The sequence below is a fragment of the Lissotriton helveticus genome, chromosome 5_1 (assembly GCF_964261635.1).
Source record: "Lissotriton helveticus chromosome 5_1, aLisHel1.1, whole genome shotgun sequence".
Classification (NCBI taxonomy): domain Eukaryota; kingdom Metazoa; phylum Chordata; class Amphibia; order Caudata; family Salamandridae; genus Lissotriton; species Lissotriton helveticus.
The window spans coordinates 1,661,645,595-1,661,664,352 of record NC_136065.1 but is presented as its reverse complement, the minus strand read 5'-3'; the positions used below and the strand labels follow the sequence as shown (position 1 = coordinate 1,661,664,352).

At 43.3% G+C, this 18,758-nt stretch overlaps 1 protein-coding gene across 4 annotated transcripts in view; it reads right to left on the bottom strand.

Moving 5' to 3' along the window:
• Positions 1 to 14,606: 14,606 nt before the first annotated feature.
• The window catches only part of REM2 (RRAD and GEM like GTPase 2), a 278,221-nt gene continuing 274,069 nt past the window's right edge, over positions 14,607 to 18,758 (bottom strand). For all 4 annotated transcript variants that reach the window (XM_078644878.1, XM_078644879.1, XM_078644880.1 and 1 more), the window contains exon 5: positions 14,607 to 16,943. In XM_078644878.1, coding sequence (XP_078501004.1) covers positions 16,648 to 16,943 — 296 coding nt within the window. In that variant the 3' untranslated portion in view covers positions 14,607 to 16,647. The remainder of the gene's footprint in view (positions 16,944 to 18,758) is intronic.

Sequence of the window (18,758 nt, the reverse complement as noted above, 5' to 3'; positions counted from 1 at the left end):
GCTCGCGGTCACTTCTCCTCCTGGCCGTCTCTGTCCGTGATACCTATATTTCGTGTTTCTTCCTGGCCCCGTCTCTCCAGTACCTGTTCATGGTGTCTGTTTTGGCCCTGTCTGACCTCCAGCACCCGTAGTCCCTGTCTCCGCCTCCTGCCCGGTGCCGCCGCAGTGCCTGTCATTGGTTGTCTCTGTTGCTCCCGGTCTATCATTGTCTATATCTCCCCTCCATCTTTCTCAATCCTTGACTATATTTGCCACCCCCCCTCCCCCCCTTGCCATTTCCTTAATAAAAGAACACACTGGTTTTGTTAGTTCTACATGCTTATGAGAGCGCACCAAACACTCACACACCTTACGATAACACTGCATTTTCAACTTAAAAGTGCCTGTGGGCAGCTCGGCGCTCGACAAGCCTGGGAGCTTTTGATGGTTAGGTGAAGCGGGTGCTTTAATTCAAGAGCCCCCAGAACACTCCCCAAGGGAGGTGTTTGGATATTATGCCCATACATCATTGTATAACCTCAAAAGACACGAAGACAGAATCAGTGACACACACATTCATATCAATACAAATAACCTTTCAGAGTCGCCCACAACGGCTACTTATGGCTACACTGTCTTCCCAGCTCTTTCTGTGTTTTTGCAACAAATGCTCAGTTAAAAGCGCCAGAAAGATAGCTTGGTAGCATAACGCTATTGTTGCAGAGATTTACGTGTTTGAGAGAGCTTATGTGCGTCTTATTGTGTGAGAGAGTGCGCGCTGCTTTTTTTCTCCCAGAGTTCGATGAAAATGAGTGACATATAGCGGGGTAGCAGTGACACTTGTTTTCAAAGCATTTTGGTCTTCTCTCGCATGGCGCCTTCCTGCCACTCGAGAATCTTCTCAAAACACGTCCCGCGGCCAATATGCTCACACACACCCTCTTTATGTTCTTAAAAAAAGTTTCATATTTCTGTTTCACTATATAGTCACAGGTTTCACATTTCAGTGAGTGTGCAGGGTGAGGGGGGGGGGGGGGGGCAGAACACGACAATTATGTGCTGTTATGTCTCGGAGCGGAGTGCAGCTTATGCGGGGGTGGGTGAGGGCAGGGGGCGCACACCTATGATTGTGGTGCCTTTGCTTCTGTGGGGATCAGAGTTTAGCGGTATAGATTGACAGCCTTGAATAACCGCGCTATTAGGCCTCAAGGAACGGGACAGGGAAAGTTGAGTGATTTCTGGCGTCACCAGAGCTTAAAGACCAGCAGCAGCACTGCGTTAAATGTGAGCACTATTGTGAATACATCTTTTGTAACAGATAAAACGTCTGCAAGTGCAGGACTGGGCCCCAGATTACCAGCGAGGGGTTAGGCCCCGGTTTGCTCTGGTTTGTTAGTTTGGGTCCTTGTGCCACTTACTGTACAAGAGTCAACAAAGCCTACTCTCTTCTTGTTTCATTACATCTCATGAGGGAGTGATGGTGCTGGGGCTGCTACGGGGAAATGTGTGTAATACTGGGGAGGGGGGGAATGGTCAAGTGCATGGGGGAGAGTGCTGTCAGTATGATTCCGGTTATCAGAGTCCTGTCCATGGGTTGGTGATGGGGTCTGGATGTGTGCTGCCTTGGGAGGAATGACTGCATGCCTCTTGTGCTGGAATTGGTGTTTTTTTTAGGTTACAGGTATTTATGATAATTAATGCTGCTCTGTGTCGTGGCTTGCTCTTTATCTTCATATTTAGTCATAACATACCTATAAATTGTCCAGGCACAGCATGTTAGTGGGGGTCGATATCATTTAAAAGCAGGGGGTCTGTGTGGTGGGTGGGTGGGTGTGCGTGCGTGCGTGCGTGCGTGTGTGTGTGTGTGTGCGCGCGCGCGCAGGGTGAACATAGTGTGAGTGTGTAGGGTGAGCAGTGTGTGAGCGTGTAGGGGCACTGTGTGAGTGTGCAGGGTACGAAAACTCAAACTAAGTCCAAACACACACAAGACCACACATAAGACCACATACATAGGACCACACACACACACACACACACACACACACACACACACACACTCTCTCTCTCACCACCACACACTCACCACCACCACACACACACACACACACACACCACCAGCCGTCAGTGCAGGCTTCCACCAGTCACACACCACCAGACATCAGTGCACGCTTTCACCAAACACACACACCACCAGCCGTCAGTGCATGCTTTCACCAGGCACACACACCACCAGCCGTCAGTGCATGCTTTCACCAGGCACACACACCACCAGCCGTCAGTGCACGCCTTCACAAGGCAAACACATCACCAGCCGTCTGTGCACGCTTTTACCAGGCACACACACCACCAGCCATCAGTGCACGCTTCCACCAGGCACACACACCACCAGCCATCAGTGCATGCTTCCACCAGGCGCACACACACCACCAGACATCAGTGCACAATTTCTACAGGCACACACACCACCAGCCATCAATGCACACATCAGTTGTTAACGCATCCACAATTAACTATTGTAGCAATCGCAGTATGGTGCACTTTACTTTTAGACTTATTCATCTAAATCTCAGCATGCCACCATTGCTACAATTCCAATCCAACCCACATAATTCCACTACACACCACATGCATACACTCCATAACACATGGCTAAAAGACATTGCCATTTACAATGCCATTAGCTCTAACTCAAATAAATCCGAGACCTATTTCATTTCCAATGCTTGTTTTCTCAATAAACATGTTGCGACTCGACCGAAATGGAGAGCGTTTTCTTCAACATACATGTGCTCGAATGTGATTAAATGAGAAGTTTTCATTTGACAATACATCTCTGCCTCTCCCACCCTTTATTTATGCACTATTTAGCAGTTATGTTACATTAAAACTCTAAGAATTCCACACTCGCTTCTAAGACTTACGACCATGGAGATGCAACAGTTAAATAAAAGCCTGCTGGGAGTCTTGTGTTGCCGCTTCCACTTAAGGCATGGGCCACATATGTGGTCTTCAGCTACGCTATTGACAACTCTGGAAGGATATTGCTCTCTGGTCAGTTTAGACCAGCTCTGGCTTGATGTTGGTGCTTTGCAAGGAGAGTTGGAATACAGGAAACACAGACTATCATATGTGATCTAGTCTAGCAATAAAAAAACGTTAATGTTACTTTAAAAGTATTAATTGATGTGCTAATGTGGAAGGAGTCGACACTCCCAGCTGCAACATTACAGGGTTCAAGCATCTTAACAGCTGTCACCAGTGAAACTCCATCAACTCAAAGATGTCCGCGATCATCCTGTGCTCTGTTACCAAGTTATTCATGTAGTTAGGTCAAAGGATGGTGCCACGTCCCATGGGGCGGACCATCTGTCCCTGCTGGAGTACTCCGTCACAGCCCAGCATGAGTTCTCACGCTCCCGAACGTGACAGCTATCCAAATCGATCTAATAGAGGTAAAAGTGAAATACACCCTCCTCCCCCACGAGCAGAAAGCCGAGAGCACCAGTGCAAGATTCTCTCCACAAGGACCAACAGACTGCTGCAGGGAAAGACAGCAGGAGCTCCACTGAGCCGAGCAAGAGAAGCAGCATGCGGAGGAAAGGGAGCAGATGGCCCGCGAAGAGAAGTCACAAATAGACACAAGTGGAGGGCCAGCAAAAGGAAGTGTCAAATCTACAGCGAGGAGCACCAGGCAGGCAAACTAGAGGTCAAATAGTTGGAAATGAGACAGCACCCATGCTACTACAGCGAGTACTGCCACTAAGCCAATGCTAGCCGGTGTACACACCCCCAAAGATCTAGCTGCAATTATCGGAAGCAAATTGATGGCTTAGATTAGTTATTAATATTTTCTATAGGAAGAGGATGAATGAGGAACATCTTGGAGCAGGGCTATGTAGACACATGCTGCTACAAGAAGGTGAGGCTAGTATGGAGTACAATGTAAGGAAGACAACATTATCCTGGGGACTTGGAGGAACATTTGCACATTACAAAAGAGCTTTTACATATAGCCCTTAAAAGTTGTATATTACTAAACATATAGTATTACAATAAACCGCATTGTCTCATGTCGAATCTTGTTCAGGCCTGGAGGTGGTTCTAGGAGCAAGTCAAAAGGCAGACAATGAAAATGCCTTCTTATCGAAGTGTCTTGTTCTACGCAGGGCAAGATTCCTGTGGTAGAGGAGCTCTGTCTCTTTGGTAGGCAGCTTTCCATTCGGATGATATTGGTTGAGGAAGAGGTCTTTGAGCTGACTTTTGAAGTTTAAGAAGGCGGGGTTCGTCCTGATATTGCCTGTGATGGAGTTCCAAATTTTAGGCGCATTTCCAGAGAAAGAGCGTGATAAGGTTTTTTGTTTGCAAGTTTTATCCAACCACAGCAATGGGCTAACTTATTGGACAGGTTATTCAAGAATGTTGAATGGACACTTGTAGCTTCATAACCAATGGTTATACTTGAAGCACCCTCATAAACGCTGTGATCTTTTAATGCGGTGTATATCTGTTATCCGCCCCTTATCAGCGTTATGGCATAGTCATCGGGTGTTCAATATAGTGCTATATGCCAGCCTCATCCCGAGGCAACCTTTGGTCTGGGTAGCAGTGTCTAGAAATTGGAGGGTTCTCCCAGAAAGAAGGTGCAAAAAGAAGTGAAAACGATAATAAGAGGTGACAAAAGTTTTTTAAATTAAAAAACACGGCCTCTCCGAATGAAACTCCTTTAATGTAAAAGGGGAGGTAATGTTAATAAAAATAAATTTCGATATGATAGCGAATCAAGTTACCGGATTACTTCATATCTTATTGTAAAAAAGTCGACATGTTTCTGCTCCCTGGGCCCAGCCGGGTCTATGGAGCATTCGTCAGGACACACAAAACATTTAAGTACTCACACCATTTGTGTAGTTTTCAGATAAGTTTCAGAAATCTTAACACTCGAGTAAGGTACTGAATTCCTAGAAATAGAGAAAACAGATAGACAAACATCCAAATTATGTGTGCAGTCTTTTTCATATAGCACTGTTAAGATACTCTAATTTCAGAGAAACGAACAAACAAATAACAATTCAAATTAGTTTTGTTCACAGGGCATAGTCAAAAAAGAAGTTAGCAGGACATGTGGTGTTTAAGATTCTCTGGATCTTAGGTTGTGGGAGATGGAACTAGTAAAAGGTTATGGAAGGATACACTCGAAGGACCTTCACACTCACAACGTAATTTACATGTTTAAGTAAAAACAGAAAGTGAATTCGGCAAATAGAAAACCATATTTACACAGTGCACTATGTTATTTGCGTGTGATTCTTTGCTCCCAGTATGGTGTTTCACACACATATCAATCGTTGTTTCTTTTGTAAAGAATAGAGAGGACAGGTTGTATCAAGTCAGCTCATGTATTTTCCATTGTGAAGCTCAAAATAAAATAATATAAATAAATAAATAAATCAAATCCCAAAGGCTGTCCCGCGCAAGAAAGGGAAATTTCTTGTTACCTTATTAATTACGATATTGCTCGTCTTCGGGGTGCCTGGGTATTGTTTATTGCCCGAGCTGGATGGGAGGGAACAAATCGATCATTGTTTCTTTTGTAAAGAAAGGACAAGTTGTGTCAAGTCCGCTCATGTAATATCCATTGTAAACTCAAAGTGAGATAATATCAATGTGAATATAAATAAATCCCAACGGCTACCCCGAGCTAGAAAAGGAAGTTGCTTGTTACCTTGTTTATTACGATATTGCTCGTCTTCGGGGTGCCTGGGTATCGTTTTTTGCCCGAGCTGGATGGGCATACATGAGCGGACTTGACACAACTTGTCCTTTCTTTACAAAAGAAACAATGATCGATTTGTTCCCTCCCATCCAGCTCGGGCAATAAACAATACCCAGGCACCCCGAAGACGAGCAATATCGTAATTAATAAGGTAACAAGAAATTTCCCTTTCTTGCTCGGGACAGCCTTTGGGATTTGATTTATTTATTTATTTATATTACTTTACTTTGAGCTTCACAATGGAAAATACATGAGCTGACTTGATACAACCTGTCCTCTCTATTCTTTACAAAAGAAACAACGATTGATATGTGTGTGAAACACCATACTGGGCGCAAAGAATCACACGCAAATAACATAGTGCACTGTGTAAATATGGTTTGCTATTTGCCGAATTCACTTTCTGTTTTTCCTTAAACATGTAAATTACGTTGTGAGTGTGAAGGTTCTTCGAGTGTATCCTTCCATAACCTTTTACTAGTTCCATCTCCCACAACCTAAGATCCAGAGAATCTTAAACACCACATGTCCTGCTAACTTCTTTTTTGACTATGCCCTGTGAACAAAACTAATTTGAATTGTTATTTGTTTGTTCGTTTCTCTGAAATTAGAGTATCTTAACAGTGCTATATGAAAAAGACTGCACACATAATTTGGATGTTTGTCTATCTGTTTTCTCTATTTCTAGGAATTCAGTACCTTACTCGAGTGTTAAGATTTCGGACACCTATCTAAAAACTACACAAATGGTGTGAGTACTTAAATGTTTTGTGTGTCCTGACGAATGCTCCATAGACCCGGCTGGGCCCAGGGAGCAGAAACATGTCGACTTTTTTACAATAAGATATGAAGTAATCCGGTAACTTGATTCGCTATCATATTATCGAAATTTATTTTTATTAACATTACCTCCCCTTTTACATTAAAGGAGTTTCATTCGGAGAGGCCGTGTTTTTTAATTTAAAAAACTTTTGTCACCTCTTATTATCGTTTTCACTTCTTTTTGCACCTTCTTTCTGGGAGAACCCTCCAATTTCTAGACACTGCTACCCAGACCAAAGGTTACCTCAGGATGAGGCTGGCATATAGCACGATATTGAACACCCGATGACTATGCCATAACGCTGATAAGGGGCGGATAACAGATATACACCGCATTAAAAAAATCACAGTGTTTATGAGGGTGCTTCAAGTATAACCATTGGTTATGAAGCTACAAGTGTCCATTCAACATTCTTGATTAACCTGGCTATTGTATTGGGGAATTGAATGGACCCCTCTTCCCTCCTCCCTACTGTTTGATTAACCTAACTTATTGGACACCCTCATTAGGCTACACACTAACACCACTGCACAAGTCAGGTGGCGGGTGGATGACAATTTAACTGACCCTATCCCGTCCAGCATGGGGTTCGACAAGGGTGCGTATTAGCATGATACTCTTTTCCCTATATATGAATGACATAGTTAAATTCCTAGGGGCATGTGTCCATCACTTTCCTAAGCTTTTTGGATGCCCCAGACCTGCACTACTCTTTGCAGATGAAACTCTTCTCCCCTCTCGAACACCTACAGGGGTTCAGAACCTCCTTAATAAATGTTCTGAGTATTGTGACATCTATGGCTTGGAGGTGAACACCACAAAAACCAAAGTTATGATGCTTAATCAGCACAAAGCAGATAGAGATAATTTCCTAATGAAGTGAAAGCCTGTACAGGTAGTAAGGAACGGTGACTATGTAGGGATCAAAATTGACAAGATCAGAACCTGGAGATTCAACATACAGAAGAGTGAAATGGTGCTGTTACACGCTGCCTCAGCAGTTTAATAGATCTAAAGCAACTTCCCCAAAGTCTGTTTCTACATTAATAGAGTTGTATAGGGCAAAAGCAGAGGCTGCAGCATTATACGGAGCAGAATTATGGGGGAACTCAAATATTAATGACTTGATCACAAAAGAAAATAATTTTCTGAGATCCCTTTTGAGCCTCTCGCAGAGCACCCCTACACTGCCACTATTTTTAGGTCTCGCCTACGCAGCGCACATGTGCTGCATAGGAAAGAGACCTGTAGCCATCGATTGCCTTTTTCAGGCTAAAACGTGCACGCGTTCCATTGCCTTCAATGGCAACGCGTGCACGTACGGCGATTCCCTTGTGGGAGCCAGCAGCTGGCGCCATATGTTATCAATTATTGCGCCTTGCTGCCTGCTCCCGCAAGGGAATCGCGCAGGCCCCTACCTCTCTGATACGAGAGTACCCTGGCTCGTCCAGTTGTGCCTTAAATCTAATTTGTTTATCTGCTTGAAGGTATGTTTAACTTGTGGACACTAGAGGGCGCTCTTGCCAAAGGTAATTCACTAACGCACAAAGAGATAAAAAGACTCTCTGTGTGTTATTAGCAAGTGTTTATTTTGCAGGCAGAGATATGCTGGTAAATATTGGTTTACAGCTTTATTGCCTCTTAATTAATCCCTACCTAGAGTCATTTGATCTCCGCAATATGGAACGTAGGCAATCTAGAGAATGCTAAAGTGATTCTGGTATTTTACTGACCTCTGTTGGTCGTTTTCTATCAAGAAAGTTAAATAGAGTCAGTTGCCAGAAAAATAAAACAAGCATTGGCATAGCCAATAGGTCTCGCATTTGGGACCTTATAAGTGTTTAGCCATGCAACAGTTGTTGTTGTTGCACCAAGGATAATCTGCTGCAGAACTAAGTACTTATAAGGTCCCAAAAGCGAGACCTATTGGCTATGCCAATGCTTGTTGATACTGGCCACTAGGCCAGCCATTGAACTGGATGAAAGAATTGTCTGATCATAACGCTATCCAAACAGGTTGCCAGAAAGTCAAGGATGTTTTGATTTTCGAATTGACAAAGCACAGACCTTTTTATATGAAAAGGTCGAACTCTTACCTTTCAAATAGGTAGTGAACCAATCGACTGGAATGGGGGCCAGAAAAGCATGCTTAAGAGTGTCCCAAGTAGCCGGCCTTAAGCCTGATCACAAGCACACTAACTTAGAGATATCCTTTGTGGCATCAGAAGATATGAAGGAGGTATATTAACCATTTCTGGTCTACTTTGTGGAATGGATACAGATGGGTTTGTGAGGGTGGAGACATACTCAATTCAGGTACTGAGGTGGCAAGAAGACTGATGAAATTTGCATTGACATCTCTCCTTGCTTTACTCTCCATCACTTAGGTTAACACACAGTATAACATTAAATAGGACACTGCTGTCAGGTTGCTTGTAAAGGCTAAACATAAAACGTTCAGGATGGAAGATAACGTCTAGCATTGCATAAAAGTGAAAACTTGTAAGATGACAGGGAACTTTGTGGTCATTGAAACACCTCAAAATTCCTGCTTGGCTGAATGTTACTGTTTGATTGAAGGCTTTGTGTTGCCTGTAGAGGACAACACTGTTGCCAAAATAGAAGCCCACTCAATCCATAGGGTAACACACCTTTTGAGATGTTGGTCTCTATTCAATTTCAGAGCGCATTTGCACATCCGTTTTATAATGGGCTATTGGTGAAGTACCAGAGAAGACTGGGCTAGATGAAGATCTGCAAGTGGTTTTGTCTGAAGACGACACATACACCTTTCCAGTGATTGTTCAGTTCTGTGCTCACTTTACTGCAACGAGAAGGTATTGAAATTTGCTGAACTCCCTCCATCCTGGACTTGAAGCTCAAGACCCTTCTAAACTAGCATCACCTGGTCACCTTGAAAATCCAGATCACCTGCCCCGACATACCCACGGCCTCATCTAGTGTGTCCTTCTTGCACCGCCACACTATCATTCACCTAACAGTCTTGTCTGACCTGCCTCTTTCGCTTCCAGTCTTCACCGTCTTGTTGCTTTGGAGCTATGTTCTAGACATACATATGGTGCAGCTGTGCTACACTCCATATTGCCGGGATTGCATGAGCCAAGATCACCACAAAGACTTCTGAATGCCAGGAAGAGCACATATTTGTGGTGAATTTTAGACACGAATGGGGTGAAGAAGAAAAAACGCATCCGACAGTTGTGACCCAAATAATTATTAATTTGGAATTCCAACCCTTACCCCCATTTACTCAAGTCATTGTAAATGAATGTATGGCTCTCCCTGGGTACTGCAAATGTTTGTGAAGAACAGACTATACAGAACACCTGTCCAATGAGGAGCATCACAATGCTATCTGGAGTGCAAACTACTATAAGGCCTTATTGAAGCAAAAACAAACTATGTAGTGCCCGAGTACTTTGGGTAGTTACCTTTATTCAGAAGATCACGGTTCATGGATTGGGGGGCATCTCTGGCCCAGAAACCTTCCTACATCATAACCTGCTGCCTTAAGAACAGACCTTGACAACAACAGGCAAACACGATTTTGTTATTTTCTGGGCCTTTAACAAATTCTAAATATATTTGGTTTAAACTCACATATAGAGACAGAGCAGACGAGCAGCCTCTGAAATGAATAGGCATCATAGAGGAAAGAGAAAACAAATATACCTTGCACGTTCATCTCACTACAGGGCTTCAACTTTTTAATAGAGAGCAAAGCAGAGCCACTATACAGCACATTCTCAACTCAGTGAATAAACGAGAACTAATTTTCATTATATTTATACAATATAGAATGAAACTTTCCTACCAGAGACAATCAAAAAATGCGTAAACATTATTTAGTCCAAAGAGCTTGGTGAGGGCCAGACTGGGGAACCAAAACCAGCCCTAGCAAATCTGTTCAAACCAGTCTGCTCGCTTGGTCTACTCACTCTAGGTCCTACTTTCCACCCATCCTCCTTTATCTCTCCTCCCTCTCTGAATGCTTTCTCACTACTTCACTCCCCGAATCCCCTCTCTTGATCGCTCACCGGGCATGCTGCAGTCAACCTCTGAAGTTGGGGGAAGTGACAGACACAGGAACATCCCCTGCCCTGCAAACCGGCCTACAGAGAAAATCCCGGGAGAATAAAATGCTTGTCCTGCCTGGCTTACATGTACAATCGGATGCCCCCCTCCACCCCCCCCCCAGATAAAAGGCGCTGCGGAGACAGATGTATTTGTTAATTCTGTTCTGATCTGATCAATACTCACCAATGGTTTGTGTGGCGATTACTCGTTACAATTTCATCCGACACAAACAAGGACACATTAAAACTATAGATGACCCTGCCTCTCCTCTAAAAACAAATTGCTATCAATTGTAATCTCGTTACTTTATATGGTGAATGCACTCAAAACCAGATAGTAATGCACACTTCTAACCAAACTGAGCGAGAACTTCCGTTCATTGTAGTTTTTCTTAAATTTCGTTTGAGAGACTTTGCATGTCTTCATCTCCAGGGGTTTCCAACATCCTACTCTTGCTTGAAGAATCCTACCCAGATTGCTTTTAGAATAAAGCACACACCCTCTCATAATCTCAATGAGACCCTCACCCTTGGTATCCTTCTTAACTCATTTGTCCAATGTTTTCCACCATAACCCACTTATTGTATAGCACTGCTAGTCACACAATTGACCCTTTCTACTGCACCTTAAATACTCTAACACTCTAACATCTACTCCGAGTCAAACAAATACTTTTGTCAATCAATAGTTCTATTACAAACCCATCTATTAAAAGAGTGCAAGAAATCAACAACTACCGCCTATTCGAAAATCCACCCATTTGCCGAATAGATCAATTAAAAGCACAGTGCACTTGTTTATGCCACCACATTAGTATATGTACATGTCAAACACCGGAGTTTTTTTGTGGCACTGGTGTGGGAGGATTTCTGATGTTTGAAGCATAAACAGTGCACTCGTAGAGCATGTGAGTGAAACAGTCATCATTTGGAAACCGTAGTAAAGTGCACTGAGGACGTGCTCGGGCGGTGAAGTAGCAGTAGGGAAAAGTGTCCAGTCCAATACCCACTGGTTGTTTTCATTTGCTGCTGTGTGTAAAAAGAAATTAATACGAAACAGTACACAAGCTAGCTGTGACCCAGAACCTACAATCGTCATTAAAAGATATGTACCAGTACACTATAATTACACTGAAGGATGGAAGGAGGAGAAAAAAACGAACAGAAAAAGGAGGACTCATCAAGGTACTTGTCCAGGATAGCTGTGTTGTTCATTGGTAATTCTTTTACGAGAAGTTTCGGAACACAACAGTACTTAATAATGGGAAGAAATGATGCTCATTGGTCTAGGAACAAATAATAGAGACCATATTCCTGTTTTGTTTGAGACAACGGTGACAACATTTTGTGGTTTTAGCTTGTTTTGTATTGGTGCAGACAAGATGGCTACTTTTGTTATGCTTTGCTATGGCTTGAGGGCTACCACCTCCTCCATTTTTGCAACACGTGGGTGAAATTGCCACGGGTTGACTGGCACAATGTTTTGAGGACTTATGTAGAGGTTTATCAGGGCGACAACAACTTGGTTGCAAGAAAGTTAGCAATTTTTTTTTTTTACTTTGGACGTATTTGAGTACGCCAAAAAATAGAATGGTATTAGTTTATTTCAAGAGAATAGCATGAGAGCGAACCAATTGGGAATACATAGCTGCACTGAGATCTTTGTACATAACACGCAATTCTAAGCACGAACTCCGTGCAGTTTTTGAGAGATCATATTTTGAAGGAAGGCAGAAACAAAATTGCTCAGGAGTATGTTCGGATTTATCCCTTAGAACAGCAGCCAGTATTGCAAACGGTGGTGAAAATTCCCAGCAGTTTAAGCAGGAGATATGGGTAGATTCACAGAGTCTAATAGTGCAATCAGGAGTCAGGAATATAAATAAATAGGAAAAGTGGTAATATCTAGTTTTGGAGTAGGAGGCAAAATGCTCAATACTACAGGTGTAGTAGCCATAATCATTTGAGAATTCCACTTTGCGTCTTGTCATGGATAAGGCATACAACAATTGTTTAAAATAAAAAATAAAATAAAAAAAGAGTGGGAGAATATTTGAAGTGTGTGCAAAAATAGGCAATCAGGTAGGAAGCATTATTTATTTCAGGTGAGGAATATGGTTAAAGATGTGAATCTCTTAATTAACAAGAAGTAGTGCAGTTCAGAGCATTGAAATAAGAGAACATCAAATAAATGTTACCATCCCGTTAAGGTGGATGTCGTGAGATACGCTTGATTGCAGGCTCGTGCATGTGGCATTTCATTATAGGGTAGGATTGGTTCATGAGAGTTTGGTCTGGAAGGGATCTTAGACGTCAGGGGTATACATAGGACAAAACATTTACGTTAGGCTTCAGCTTTAATTGGGCAAATATTCACGGACAAAAGAGAATAGACTCGTGAGATCCCCATTCTATTAGTTTAATTTTAATTTGCTTTAGCTACGTTTTTATGCTCATGCTAGCAAATATCTAAAGAAGGCTTCTCCAACGAGTAGCTCATCAGCTACTTGTAGCTCATCCGCTACTTGTAGCTCTTCCGCTAATTGGTCTTCTGTGTGCAGCCCAGGCTACTGTGGAAGAGGTGTGGCGCAGCGGCCGGGGTGACGGACGCCGGACACTGGGGATCACCGGGACCAGCGGCAGGCCCAGCACCATGTGACTCTGGGCAATCGCTTGCTTAATCTTCCCGACGTCTAACGTGGGTATCCCGGCGCTGGGGGCCGTCGGGAAGATTACGCAAGCTATTGTCCAGACGTAATGATGCGAGTTGAAGAGGGCAATAGTGGTTTGTGCCAACATTCGATTCTGTAGCACTCAGAAAACCAATGTTCCTAAGAAACGTTACCATTTTGTGACATTAAGATGGTCGTTCGGGTCCATAAGGTTTACATGCTGTGCAGACGTATGGTTTGTGATTTCTGGAATGTGATGCTCGTTGGTGTCCTTTGAACTTAATGTCATCTGTGTGCTGTTTTGAATTGCTTTGTGTGTGTGTGTGGGGGGGGGGGGGGAGTGGAGGGGTTCCGAATGAGTCCGAGGGTTATATCTTAAGTTTACTTTGGCGTTCTCGTCTTTGAAAAAAGAGAAGGGATGTGAGGTAAGTCGTAAGGCTAGAAAATGGAACCTGGAAGAATGTGGAAGGTGACAAAAGCCTGGGTGAAGGGATTCTGGGTTTCGGGTGAAGGGATTCTGGGTTTCAGGAGAAGTGGTTGTCTCTGTGGAAGGAGGTTCTGTGTTTCGCTCCATTATGAACATGTTAAGCTTTAAGATTACGCTATATAAATAAAGACATATTCATACACATGCAATGGTCATGGAACTCACTGTTGTGCTCTAAAGTTTATCCTGGTAGCAGAAATGGAGATCGGGGTGAAACATGTAGCCACATGGCCATGGTCTGAGAGGGACATGCATATGCCTTTGGTTACTCTGCTAGCAGTTGTGGCACTGTTTCAGGAAGTAAAGCATGAGTGGTACGGGAACACCCACCAGTCTGCAGAAACCACAAAGGCGGAGTGGTAGATCTTTTAGTAGCACTTGGTAAGTTTAGTAAGTCCAAATGGGTACAGCAGGAGGTGGTCAATCCCTCAATAACCTTGGTGAGGAGCAGGTCATAGCAGCTCTCAGGAGTACAATCGACCTCATAGTGCCCGGTCAAGAGCAGTAGAACACTTTGGCAAGTGGGAAAAATGGTATGCATTCAAAGCAGCCCCATAGGAAAGTGGTATACATTGTAGTAGTTCCAGGGGTGAGTGGCACACATTTTCAGTGGTCACAGGAAGAGTTTTCAAATTCCCATAGCCTGGTCATTTGCTCTCTGGCAGGTGCCAGCACCATGGTATGGCAAGGTTTGGGAAGAGGGTGGTAGAACAGTTTGGAGATTTTGGCTACCTTGTGAATATGAACCAGACAGACCAAGCAGTTTGTAGAAAATACTTTATTGAAATCTGTAAATTAATGTATCCATTGATTTACAAGCACTGACCAGGTTCCCTATTCACAATGCATCTAAAGGGCTTCCTCCAACATTCCCAACTCAAGAGCAAATTCCATCATTTCCCATCCTACAGCACAACCCAACAATCCCAGATCAAGGGAACACCACCCAACATTCATATCCAGAGAATACTATCTGACATTCTCAAGTCGAGGGCATATGCTTCCACTCCCTGCTTATATTTCTCAAGAGTACTCGGCAACTTTCCCAAATCATGGGCACCCACACTATGACATTCTGTTTTCTAAGACATTCAGTGGGATTCCAAACTCAAGCACCCAATCAACATTCAAAAATCAAGTGCACCCCCATACATTCCTACAACAAAAGTATACAAACACACATATCCCAAAACGATTGATGAAAGTGTCAGCTGCGTGAACCGGCACTCAGAGAAGAGACTAATTCCAAGCCTGTGCCCCCTAGATTTAGGGGACTAATGGACTAGGCTCTTCGAAGGAAAACAGTGCAGGTCTGTTCAGCACTTTGGTTCTGCTTTCACCAGTGTTCACGTAGGCCTCAACTACTACCCCCTAAGTCTGACATCACAACAACATTTCCGTCACGTGACAGTTTCGGCATTAAAATGTCACCCATGGGGCCAAGCTCAGGACGAAGATCAACCTGACATGGAGCTTGTGTGAGAGGGTGGAGGCGGGCCTTGTGTCCAGGGAAGCGTAGGCAATGTTGAAAAACAATATTAGCATTTTTAATAAATATCAATGATGCAATAAATAGAAAATATATTTAACCATCTAAAGAAACCAATCCAGATTTATACAGTCTGTGCCAAACATAAGAGATAAAGTGCACATCTGAGCATAAACATAGCGAGACAAGTGCTATACAGGAACTCTGTAAAACAACATAAAATGTGTTAGGAGTTACAAGCACACAGCATGTGCCTACTCTATGATTTTTCACGAATGATTCAGATTTTATGCAGAGTGTTTAAAAACAGACGAACTGCAGATATAGACTGATCTATAGTGAAATCTGCGGATTCCAGAAAATACTGCAGGTTCAGACAGTCCGGTTGGGCCCTGGTAAAGCCAGCCATGGGTCAAGCTTCCACATATATTAAAGAAATAAAGAAACGTTTCCACAGGCGCAGGAGGGTCCTGCACCCCGGTATCCCACAGGCCACGTCACTGAGGGCCTTGTGCCAAGTTCTCAAGCCTCTCTGCTGGGCAAACACTGGCCTGGGTGGGATTCTGGGACGGCCCGTAATCTGCCAATGAAGGAGCAGATGAAAGCAGGTTCTGGAGAGCGCCCCCTATAGGAGACTCAGGAGAATGCGGTCCAAGGTGCTTAGCTCTCCCTCTCCTGAGGACAGCAGTCTGAAATGTGACCGGTTGGAAACCTAGCCACCATACGACAGCAGCGAGAGAGGGGCAAAGAGGACCATGTCTTGTGTGAGGGTCATGAAGGACCAAGCCCACAGGCTCCACTTAGAAGTGCTCAGCTAGGCCTCACTGGCCACAGGCGGCGCTATGTTGACGGTTGAGCAGCACAACGGTGTTTGTGGTAACGGTTAAAAATGAAAAAGGAACATTGCCCATTTCCAGTTCTCCCACTCACTGTTTAATAACGGATGCAGTGGTTCACTCTTCATCTTATTCAGAAAAAGCAAGATGGCGCCTTTAGTCTCGAAAATGTACACAGTGGTACAAGATCTCAAGGGGGGCTCTTATGAGATGGAATATCCTTGGAGCGGTTGGGCTCTAACAGGAAGGGGGATTTTTAAGCAATCTTGGATCCTGAGAGAAAGTTTTTGAAGTGGTGGTCTGGCTCATGAAAGGTGGTAACATCCGGGGGGTGTCATGGGATTTCAGGGTCTCCTATGAGTGGCCACCACTCCTGCCCTCAGTAGTAAGAGTGATGGACGCCTCAGGGGTCTACTGTGTAGGCTCTTCAAGGCCAATCAGCCTCAGTTGGCTTCTAACCAGGTTCCTCTGTGAACTCCAGTGCGGCCTCCTCATAGGACAGATAGATCGTGGCATGACTTGGATCGCTGCTTGAAGAACTTGCTGTTCTTCGCCACCAAGTTCTGCAGGAAACGCTTGGCCTTCTTCGTCAAGCTCTCGCGCCGGCCTTCTTGAAGGGCTGGAGGTAGCGGGCAGGGGCCATGGCCGTCGACTTCCTCACGGGCTTCACCCCGGCGCAGTCGGATCTGGCGTACCACACCCTCAAACAGCTCACGTGTGTTGTGGTCCAGCGCTGCAGAGGTCTCTACATACTTGCAGTTCAGCATCACAGCCACGCTTCGCCCCTCTGAGGACACAAAGAAGAGTAAGGTGCACGTGAGACAGGGGAAGACACAAGAGACATACGTTAATGACAGAGGTAAGCTGGCAAGAGGATATCTTTGAAAAAGGGGAGCAAAATGGAGGAAAGTTTGTGCAACAGAAGCGTACAAGAGGCACATGGGTGAATAATATACAAAAGACTTGAGTAATGGTGAAGGAAAAGTGCTAGAAGGCAGCTTTGAAAGGTGATTGTGAGAGAGGAAGGTCTGTGCAAGAATGGCGAGTATAACAGCTGGTAGTGCGTAAAAGAGGGAAGAGTGCACAAGAACTGGGAGCAGGCATTGTATTTTACACTTCGGCTGAGATAATGGAAACACACCTCAGATTACAATTTAATAATGTGAATTAAATGTTTTAGTTTTTTTTTTGCTCCTGGGTCCATGGATGATCACATCATGGCATGATCTGCTGGCCCACTAAATAGTGGAAGAGCTCCTCTCAGCGGTGAATGTTGAAGGTCAACACAACGTTAGCACAACAGATTAAGATTACGGTGGAAAACCTATTTTCCATATTCTTCCAATTTGAAAGATCATCTTCACAATCCCAGCCTGCACATATCGGATCTGCTTAGAGTATCAATGGAGCCCAAAGGATGCTTCAAGGGGGCGCCATATCGACCCACCTAGGAAAACCCAGACTCATTTAACATTTGGCCTCATAATCATCACAATCTAACTATACATGGAGATTTATGGTAGTGGGTTGAGATTAGACATTTGAGGCATAGGGATATGGAGTTAGGGGTGATGTGTAGGATTACAGAAATCAATTGAAAGGTACAATCCTAAAAATGTAGGACACAAAATTACAGAATTATGAGTTTTTGGTACAGGTAGAAGGATAAAGGGTATACAGCAGGGGTTCTTAACCTAGGATCTGCAGACACATTCAGGAGGTTCACAACTGATTATTAATACTTCATATAAAGTATACATACACAAAAAAAATTAAATTGGAAATGTTAAACCATCTTTTAAACGTGAAGGAAGTTGAAACCGGGGGGCTAAAAATGAAGTTGGTAGACTGAGCTTGACTTGTGGGAGCATTATTGATGATTGGTTGCCCACTGACGCACTGCTATGAGCCGAATAAGCAAGAGTACACATTATTATGAATAAAGACAATGATATTCTATATTCTAGTTTACAGTTTTGCCTTAGAAATAAAAACCATATTTTGAAATGATCCAATTTTTCAATTAAAATTTTGATTTTCATACTTCAATGAATTAAAATATTTAATATGTTCTGCATTTGTTTTATGTATACTTGTTTCTGTAGATTTGAGTATTGTTTTGAGGTTCAAAGAGCAGAAATTCCTTAGGGTGAGGGAGCGGATATCCAATAGTCCGTTTAATTTACTTCGTTTCGTTTCAAAATGCTTTATTCGGTTTGTACAAGTACAACCATGTAGCAGAACATAAATACAGTTTCAAATTCATATTTATGTCAATTAGATAGTGAAACAGTTTAAAAAGAAAAATAACGACAATGTCCATACCATTCTTGTTTTGGTTCAATTAGTACAGGGATATCACATTTTGGGAGCAAAATTAAATTTGGTCATCCTGAATATTTTAGCAGCAGTTATTATACAAGGGAAAAAGATTTCGGACAGCCTATTATATGCATAAAATACTGCTAACATATCAAATAAGTACAAAGTGCAAATGATCATTTTGTCCCTATAGACGTAATAGCAGCATTTTATATACATTAAAGGTCTGTGCAAAAGCGCTAGTGCAAAAAAAGCCAGTGCAAAAGTCAGGTACCACTTA